The following is a 10,397-nucleotide window of genomic DNA, read 5'->3' as shown; positions in this document are numbered from 1 at the left end:
TAAAAAAAGTTACCTTAAAAGAAAGAGTATTAGCATTAGGGTTTTATGTGTTCATGCAAACAACAAAGTCACTTGACGCAAGTGCAGTTTTTCCGAGTTCTTCCCAAGAAAATAATAGAAATTAATGTAGTAGGGAAGAAATTTTCGGGAGAAATTGTGGTATCTACTTGTTGGAGTAGTTGTTCTTTAATGTGTATGTTAATTTCAGCAAAGTCTAATAATCTATGAGCTGCATAGATTCTTTCTGTGGATGATAAAAAACTGGTAGGTAAGATGGTGGTGCCCACAGGCCTGAGTTGTTATGTCTAATGACGCGTGGACCGAGAGACACAATGTCCAATCCCATGCCACATACTGATATTAGATAAGAATATATATATATATATATATATATATATATATATATAGGGAGAGAGAGAGAGAGATTTTGCTGATGCAAGATGATGGTAGGTGCGTTGGTATAATGATGTCATTGGGAATTCACTCGTTTTCTTCGTGAAGGAAAATAAATGACCTCAGTATGACTGAGTAGCAGTGTGGGTAGTCACACTGCTGCTTCTGTCCCAGCAATGATTGAGTTTAAGAATGTAAAAATTCTGCTAGTTTCATGGAAAATCATGGTCGTCAAAGAAAAGAAAAAAGCTCTTTCATGCGTATCATGTCCACATTTAATGTTTTTAAGCTTCCTCCTACTAAACATTTAATATATTATTATATCAACCATATCGTTTTGTATCCTGTTGTATTCATTTTTCATATCAAGCATGATGATCTTCCATCTTTCTCATGTCAGTTTTCATTCTTATGCATCCATGTTGCTTTGATGTTCCGCTTTCCCTCCTTTCATGCCGCTTCTTACTTCTTCTTCTTCTTAATAGCCATTTCTTTGAGTGCATTTTTCTGTGGTTATACGATGGAGATCTAGATGGATTCGACATACCAAAATTGTTGGTTTGGTCTTGAATTTATTTATTGGATCTAATATCAGATTTGGATTCAGTATTCTGTTTAATAGCTCGACCCGACACTAGCTGGGATAGATTTTGTTAATATAGATTCAACCCAAGTAGCATATATATATATATATATATATATATATATATATATATATATATATATTAAACAGGCATCTGAATTTGATTACATCCATAGAATCAGTGACAGAGCTTGGTTGTAGTTGGTGTGGGCAATTGCCCCACATCAGGGTACAAAATTTGCTTTATGTATACATGGAAACTTCATTAATTTTCTGTTTTTTATGTATGAATACCCTTTAAAGTTTGAAATTTAAACTTAAAGTACCCATCAATCAAAAATTTTTGACTCCGCCACTGCAATGAATTATTTAATCCCTTTAAGGCAGCTCGATCGATCCTGCTTAAATCCAAATGTATGGTATCATTTACTTCCCTTTGTCTTAATGACTGTTCCCCTATGTGAGGCCTACATGCAGCAGTATACGTATAAACAAGAAGGCAAAGTTCCCTTCCAGATCTTCCATTGAGGAAAGTCAATAGGAATATATACCTATATAGACCATATGAATTGTTAATGGAATGATTGGATATGACTCGAGATTAGATCATTGATTTTGGCAAATGCTGACTGCGATTCAACCAATACCATCATTTATTTCGCGTTGGTTTGGTAACTCTAGAGGACTACATTTTCTCTCCGAATACGAAAAATGACATTCTTAAGGGGAAAAATATAAATGAAGTTGGTACATTCATGGGGACGAAGGAATCCGAGAGTCAAGAAAGGTGACAGCTCATGATGACAACCACTGCGAAGTATTCATAAATGGTTCACACCGTGAATTCCAAAAACGGTGTTTGGAAAAGTCTAGCGCAAGCTGGTCTTTCCAGTCAAGAAAAAAAATTAATTTGTCTAGAAAACAGGTAAAAAAGTTTGCGAAAAGAATGCGCTGCAAATCTTTTCCATTAAGGATTTCCTTGCATGAATCTTTAAAATGTCTCCGTGAGTAGGAGGATTATTTCTTCGGGTTGAAAGCAAAGTCCCCACCTTTTCACCCATCCGTCCACCGTACCATGCCTGCTTTTTGGTGTCTTGGATGACACCTCTACATAAACATTCTGCCATTAGGTTGAGAGCCGAAGTCCTCACCCTTTCCCCTATAACCCAAAAGTATCATACCTACTTTTTGGTGCATTAAAATGACACCTCTACTATGTTCTAATTTACATTTTAGTGCCCCTTCTTCAGACACATAAAGTTAATTTTATGAGAGTTTGAAACTGATACTAACTGCCTACTAACCCTGTCTCATTTGTCTACTAACTTAAAATGTCTCTATATTTCATTTACTTTATCATTTAATTTGGTCCTTGAGGTTAACTTTTCCAGCAAAATTTTGTTATTTTAGTGAAATATCCTATGCAAGGGGATATATATATATATATATATATATATATATATATAACCTGCCTTCTAATAGCATAAGCTGATTTTTGTTAAGTAAATAACTATATAAAGAACTAAGCTAGGGCAACTTAAAAGCAGAATAGGTTTGTCTTAGAATTGCAAGTGGAAAGGAATGAGCGAATTTATCAACATTTCCTACTAGCACAAGATAACGTTGAAAACGATAAATTGCTTTTGTTATAAATATCTGAAATTTGCATAATTAGTATGCATTTTTTTTTTTCCTAATTCAAAGAATCAGAATTCAAATTATAATTGAAACAATTAATATTTGAATTGAATTTGAAACTATGCAACCCATTGGAACTTTTTCAATCAGAACTTTGTAGAAAGCACGACTTCAGTTGCTTGCCATGACACAAGAATAGGTTGTCTGGGTTTGGTAGGACAGTTTCCCAAATAGTGGGATCTAAACCACAAGTACTTTCCAAAAGGTCAAACATGTAACTCGCAGAGCTTGGACGTACATATATTAGATTCACACCCATGTGGCATGTTAGCAAATTTCAATCCTTCGACGCGTATAATGACAACTGCCATCTTTAATGATCATCTCACGCGGATTAGCTTGAAAATGTAATATATATATATATATATATATATAGATATATCCAAAAGTTAGTGATAAGAATGTATATTTCATAGATGATTCTTGGTTTTCTCCATCAAGTTCGATTATTGGTGGTTGGATGCACGAACGATTTTGACCTCCTGCAAGTCTCAGATGTTGTTGTATTATTAAAATTTAAAAATCTGTTATTAAAAGCACTAGATATGTTTTAATTGTAAATGACATTATTGCGATAAACCATGATGATTTTTTTTTTTCAGGGACATACTTTTAAATTTTAGCCATCGCAGATCTGAACTCCCCAAGATATGTATTTAGAGGAATCCAATGTTGTCATGTGTCAAATGTTACTATTTGATTAATGTTTAAAAAGTTGACGTTAAAAAATAGTCATGATGCAGTAGCAATTTATAATGGCATTAGTGATGATTTATGATTCATTTAGCAATGAATCCAAAAAGCTTAACCTATCCGGCAACCATCTAGCACCTAGTAGCATTGACATATATATATATATATATATATATGTGTGTGTGTGTGTGTGAACATGACACGTTGCGCTCGCAGCTGTACAGCCCAAATGGTATCCCTTTTGATCTATTTGATTGAACCAGCCTATTTAAGTGGACTTTTGCAGCACTACTTGGGCCACTTAGCCTTGAAGCATTAGTAGAATGGATCTCTCTCATGAAACTCTGCAATGTATCTATGACTCATAGGACACTTAATTATTTCAGCAAAACTGAATTTTCAGCTAATTGAGTATTCTGTTGAGGACGTTTGATATACCCAGAATCATGGAATTTTAAAATCAAAATGTTTAATTTTTAAGAAATTGAAATTATTAAAGAAGCAGGGTATTTTGAAAACTAAAACCCAGAATTTTGATTTCATTCCAGTTTGAGGAGGAGGAGGAATTATGATTCTAGAATTTTCATTCTTGAATCAAAATTCCAACCCATCAAACGCCCCTTTTAGGTAACATTTTTTCTAATTTACAGTTACACGTATGCCTACCCATGTAGTTGATGGCAGTGGTTGTGATGAGGATGAAGAAGATAAGTAAGTCTATCAAGTTCAGGTCAAAGACTGCTGTCAAAGATGACCATTAGGCATATAGAGGGGGAAAATATTCTACCTTCCCGGTGCCAACCTCATTCCTCATAAGGGAAGGAGACAAATCGTCAGAGACCAAGTTTTCCAAAGCTTGGAAATTTGCTAGCTGCTTTGGGAAGAAAAGAAAGAAGAGAGTTCCAAGTGCTGCACTCTGGTTGTTTTCACGTGTCCAACGAGGTGGAAGGGTTCTTAAGTTCCTAAGTACTTTGTGTTGTTAATGGGTTCAGGTTATGTTGAGTTCAAAAACATCGAAAGACGGCCAAACCTTCATATATTTGGATTCCAGTCCCAAGCCAATGCACGCTCGAAGGTTTTATTTGTTCCCATGAACATGAATGCAGCCAAGGTAGGGCCCCCCTAATTTTTTTTTTTTTTTAAGTTTACATGTAAATTTTAAAAAAAATCATTTATTTTACATAAAAACTTTGAAAAATGGTACTATATTTCTTGCAGTGCCGTATTAGCCTATTTAGAAGTCAAGCATTTATTTAGAAGTCAAGCATTTACATCCGACCAATTTATTTTGTGACAATCAAGCTACTCTTCATATTGTTGCATATCTCGGTTTCAACGAATGGACAAAACATATTAATTGAAATTTCATGTCATTTGAGAGATGATTCTTCCAAGAGTGAAGCAACCACAAAATTAAGCTCAAGTTTTGAAGGTTACTCTTCGTTTTAGTAATTGTAAAATATCCCAATGTGCATGAGCTTGATTTAATTCAAAAAGTAAATAGTCGTTTCCGAAATATTCATACACGAACATTGCATGGAAGACTAAATAATTCCAACTATACATCTCCTCATCTTATGGCTTCCTTTGATATAGTTGCAATGTATGTAATTCTTGTTTGGATATGGGGATCAAACATTAGAAAATGAAGTTGCACTTTTAAGGGTTAGCTAAGATGTCTCTGACTCCAATATATTCAAATTTTAAATTTTCAAGGCACAGAAATATATAAATAAAAATGTAACCCTGAGGTTTTAGAGTGGAAATAAGCATTTTTGTGGTATTTATGTGGGCAATTGTCCACACGATCCCACACCCTCCTCCACCACCTCTGCACAGAGGAGGCCCCCCTTTAAGTTTGAAAAAAAAAAACATCTAGTTACTAAAGTTTTCAAAAAATTAGTTTAGTTCCTATAGAACTTCTGAAAATATGTAGTTTTCTTCTATCCAAGGAGACCAACCTAAATTGGAAGACTTAATTGCACTTTTGATGGCATAAAACCTGAAGATAGGACACTCTCCATTAGGATCCCTGCATTCTTTTGTTTGCCCAGGGAGACGATTAGTGAATTTTCAATAGCAACTACTTCAGAGACAGCAGTCTCCTGCAGGGTTGTTGCGGAACCATTGTTGTTGGAATAAAAGGTTAGGGGCCTTTTCCCCACATCAAATTGAGTATTATTTGAAGTTTGGTACTCGAGGTGAGCATCTTTTACTTCTATCATTGTTTAAGCTCGTTCAGCTTTGCTTGAGTCAATCTCTTGAACGTCAGCTCGATCTTGACTCATTTCTTGACTCATTTAAGCTCGTTTACCAACTGTCTATTTAACTTATACTGATTTTAAGTTTGGAAATTACCCAAACAAAAAATGATAGCCTAAATTAATCGAGTCAAGTTGGTGTATAAGCTCAAGCTGAGCTCGAACTCTACTCGAGCTTAACCAAGCAAATTGGAGTATTACTAGAGTTGGCTCCACAAGTTGTACAGCCCTGCCGTCAACCCCTTCATATGGGAAGTGGACCTCAATGTGGCTCATGTTTGGCTCGATCTTGAGCAAGACTATTGATTCGGATTTGACCACCCAAGGAAAGACCCAATTGTCGAAACGGTCAAACTTAAGCTTGGGCATCGGGCCAGCCCAGCCTGGCCCAATAAGGAGTCAGGCTCAGCTCGACCAATCCGAGCCCGAGCACCGCCCAGGCCCAATCCTATTAAATTAAAAAATATTATTTTTAATATAAAATAATATATAAATATAAATGATCGTAATAAAATATTATATTTATATATCAAAATTAATAAAATAAATATTAAAAAATTTATGAGGCCCATCCGAGCTTATGAGGCCCACCTGGGGGCTGATAAAGTATCATGCCCCAGTGCCTTTTTTTTTAGGCCTGGGCCTGGGCCTGAATCAGGCCCAATAAGGAGAATTCACCGGTGCCCACCTTAGTCAAACGGTTGGTTCATGAACACTTGAACGAGAACACGTTGAAGGCGAGCGCCCCGACTTAAGTCAGTCAGCCGGCCGGAGAGTCGTCGAAGTACGACGGCACGGCGTTGGGAAGCAAACGAGAGAAGCCACCCCGACCCCCCCGCAAACGACCACGGCTGCCGGTGAGAAGTTCCGTCGTGCTGGGCTTGTTTTCTTGCCGACTTGGGGAGGCTTTTCCCGATTCTAGCATCCATTTTCAAACAGGTCGGCACATGAAATTGGTCTCTTCCCTCACTAAAACCAAACAAATCTTGATCGATTTACATGCGCATAACGAATATACATCACATGCCTCATTTAATCAGGAGATCGTCGTTTCCTTTCTTCTAAGTGATGATTGTTCTTGACTAGGGGATAAGGAAAGTAAAGCCTAACCAAGCAAGCGCTTTAAGTTGAAGCCCACTTAGTTTGGCTTCTTCAATGACCAAAGTTGCCGTTTTGGTGCCCATGGGTTCATTAGTGGGTCCGTGTTTTGACTTGGAAGTTGATAATGGCCATCTCTCTCTCTCTCTCTCTCTCATGGTTTGAACAGATCAACCTATTTTGGTAGGTCTGGTGGGCGGAGAAATAGGGTTTTGGCTAAACCGGTTGATCTAGGTCGGCCAAACCTACCTGAGCCAAGCACGCCAGCAAAAGAATTTACTTGCTTTAAGCAACTTTGGTCCTAATCCAACTTGAAGGACATCTGGGTTTGGCTGTGTCGCCGAGATTCGGACCCGGATCTCGGATCCAAAATTTACTGCTCTAGATCTGGATAAGCTCTTGAGTTTGAACTTTTGCTCAGGATCTCCCCTTCATGGACCTTTGATTCTACTATATGTAGTTTATTTTCTTTATTATTTATTTAAGTTTTTTGTGTCTCCACTTGGGAAGATAAAAATGATAAAAATGGATCTGTCTAGAAGGTCAAATAACGTCGCCTTTGACGAAACGCAGCAAAGCCGTAATGAATGTTGGCATCATTCCTGATGGAGTTGACCTTTTCAGGGTTTTCTCCTTTTTTTTCTATTTTTTTATAATTATCATGACGTAGTTAATATTTTATTATCGTTAATTAAATAGTGATTTCCAAATAATTTTTCCGTCAATACAGTCGTTAATTCAAGTTGAGGCGACTGGGTCTGGGGTCAGTCAGTCAACACCATCTGGACCGTCCATTCCCAGACTCGGCCAGTCTGCCGTAAGATGTGGGTCTAATTTGGTCTTATGTGCAATTAATCGGGTCCGGATCTTTTGGAAAATTATGGTTTGATATGGATATTCAATATGTCGATAATTTAGTTGTCAATGCTTGGAAAATTTTGGCTGGCGGTGGAAATTTTTAGTTTTTTTTTGTTTTTTATATTTTGGATATTTGGATGTTTTGGGATGTGACTTGAAATTGCAATCTCATGGGATTAGAGGTGAACAACAGGTCGAGCTTGACTCGTTAAAGCTTCACTCTTAAATGAGTTTGAGCTGACTCATTTGCTTAAAGAGTCGATCTCGAGTTCATGAGTCGACTTGTTCAAATAATCGAGTTGAGTTTGAGCTCAACACGTAACTGGCAAGTCGAGCTTGATCCTTAATCGAGTTTGTCGAGCCTTCTTTTCAAACGAGTTTATGAGTTTGTCGAACCTTAATCGAGACGTAACAATGAATATCAATTCTAACGAGTTTATCGAGCTTTAATACGAGTCGAGCTTGAGCTCAACAAGTAACGATGAGTATCAATTATATTCAAACGAGTTTGTTGAGCTTTAATCGAGTTGAGCTCGAGTTGCTTCCGTTGAGCTATTCTCGAGTTGGAGCGGAGTCAAGCTCGAGGTTGCATTAGTCGAGCCGAGCTCGAGGTAAGACTGAACTCAGACTCGAACCGGCCTCCTGTTCAGCCCATTTAATTTCTCTAAACATTTTCCACATAAACGTAGAAATGGATTTCTAAGTTCTGCCATGTGTTATCCAACTCATCCTGTACATTATTTGGATGAAGAAGAGAACGTTCGGTCCCATCTAACTAAACTCCGCGTTGATGTGGAAGGAACTTCCCTCACCAAAAGCTGGCGTTCAACCTTCAACGCCATAACCAGTAAGGCTTGTTGCCGACGTTCACATGACATCATCAACGCTGGGGAAGACCACGCTCCCCAAGCGCCTATATATGTTCACCGGTCGCCGCTCGGTGCTAGTGCAAGGCAAAGCAGAGATCCCAATCAAGTGATAGCGCCTCTCCCTATCTCTCCCTAAAAATGCAATCCAGCGAGTCGCTGTCGTCCTCACCCCCGTCTTCCTCACCGCCGGAATCTCCGCCGCGCTCCCCTCGTACTCCTCCGCTTCACCCCCCCATCGCCTCTCCCTGTGCCGCTTGTAAGATTCTCCGGCGCCGGTGCGTCGAGCAATGCGTCTTGGCCCCATACTTTCCGCCCTCGGAGCCCCAAAAGTTCATCACGGCTCACCGAGTTTTCGGTGCCAGCAACATCATTAAGCTCCTTCAGGTACTTACCGAATAGCAATAGCGGTTAATCCCCCGGACAGCATGAAGCTGCGCCATTTTTCAACAAAAATGCCCACGAAAAGTAGGCATCTCGCAAATATGATCAAATTTGACCAAATTTTCTGTCTTCTATCCAACTTTTTCTTCTTTTTTTTTTTCTTTTAAGAGTGAGTGAGTGGTTTATTCCACCTTCCACCGCCATTAATAGTTGTCACTGCTCCCTTTATATGCCCATCTCTAAATTTTCACCGAACATGCTTTGGGACTGGTTTAGAAGTAAAGCGCACTCCAAGTTCTATCCAACTGTTCACCCTTATAATAAAGGGCATGGTTTTTGTCGTTACAGTAGACGAAGACGAAGGGCTCACAAAGAGTCGTGCCCACGTCAAAAGTCCTATTTGCAAATTAATCAGACGTTTTAGCTATGGGTTTTGGGACATTCTCAATGGTTTTTTTGCATGAAGCCCTTGAATCTTAAACAATTTATCAATGGCCGCCAGTACAGTTTTCGAAATTTCGCTGCAACTTTCGGTGAATTGTGGGATGATGTTCTTTTGGCATCTGCAGTAAGAGGATGACAATAAATTCTTCGTGTACTGAATTTTCGGATGCTACTGTTGCAGGAGCTTCCCGAATCACAGAGAGCGGATGCGGTGAGCAGCTTGGTGTACGAAGCAAATGCGCGGAGCAGGGACCCTGTCTACGGCTGCGCCGGCGCAATTTTCCAGCTGCAGAAGCAACTGAGCGAGCTTCAGTCGCAGTTGGCGATGGCGCAGGCCGAGATCCTCAACATGCAGACGCAGCAGGCCAACTTTGCGGCCCTCATCTGCATGGAGATGGCGCAGTCCCAGCCGCCAATTTCACAGCCAAGCGATACATTTTCCGGTGACAGCAGTCCTCGCAGCTACCAACTTCAGTTTCAGCAGGGAAACGGCGGATTCTTTGATGATGCTGCTGGGGGAGCAATCTGGGAGCCCCTTTGGACATGATCGAGCGATCGAGCCCTCTGGGCTCTTCTCAAACTTCTGATTAATTCCGTAGCTAGATTAATTAAGGAAAATTAAAGCAAATGCAAAGCTAGGTTATAAATTATATTCTAGGAAAATTTGAAGGGATAGCTGATCCACTAAAATAAAATTACCGGATAAGTGATTCATGGCGTTGTGTATATCTAAGACTGAAAAAAGTTTTGAAATTTGTATTTTCCTTCCTTGGTTGCAATCATGGAGATTTGAGGAGCAATATGAAAAGTGAGGAGGGTCTTATTCTAGTGTAACGGTCAACTTTATACTAATTATTGATCTTCTTTTTATTTTTTCTCTCTTGATGATGATGAGAATGATGAAGTTGATAATATATATATATATATATATCCATTTAAAAAATAATGAAAAAAAAAAGTATACTTCATATATGGACAACTCAGATGACTATATGACTCTAAACACAAAAGGTTGGTAGTCTTGAGTTTCAAACTAACATTATACTTTTCAAACCTTCTCCATCTACTAATATGCCGTGTACGTCAACCTTGGAGTGGAAAAAGTGCTCTCCCGCAAAA

At 38.7% G+C, this 10,397-nt stretch overlaps 1 protein-coding gene across 1 annotated transcript; it reads left to right on the top strand.

Annotated features, from left to right (window-relative positions):
- The first annotated feature begins 8,513 nt into the window (after positions 1 to 8,513).
- LOC116253990 (LOB domain-containing protein 1-like) lies at positions 8,514 to 10,148 on the top strand. The gene is made up of 2 exons (XM_031629001.2): positions 8,514 to 8,837; positions 9,460 to 10,148. Exons 1-2 carry the CDS (start codon positions 8,592 to 8,594, stop codon positions 9,823 to 9,825), a joined length of 612 nt encoding a protein of 203 aa, XP_031484861.1. The 5' UTR covers positions 8,514 to 8,591; the 3' UTR covers positions 9,826 to 10,148.
- The last annotated feature ends 249 nt before the right edge of the window (positions 10,149 to 10,397 follow it).

This window comes from Nymphaea colorata, chromosome 5 (assembly GCF_008831285.2).
Source record: "Nymphaea colorata isolate Beijing-Zhang1983 chromosome 5, ASM883128v2, whole genome shotgun sequence".
Lineage (NCBI taxonomy): Eukaryota > Viridiplantae > Streptophyta > Magnoliopsida > Nymphaeales > Nymphaeaceae > Nymphaea > Nymphaea colorata.
Note: the sequence above shows the minus strand (reverse complement) of the source record. Positions and strands in the feature narration are given on the sequence as shown.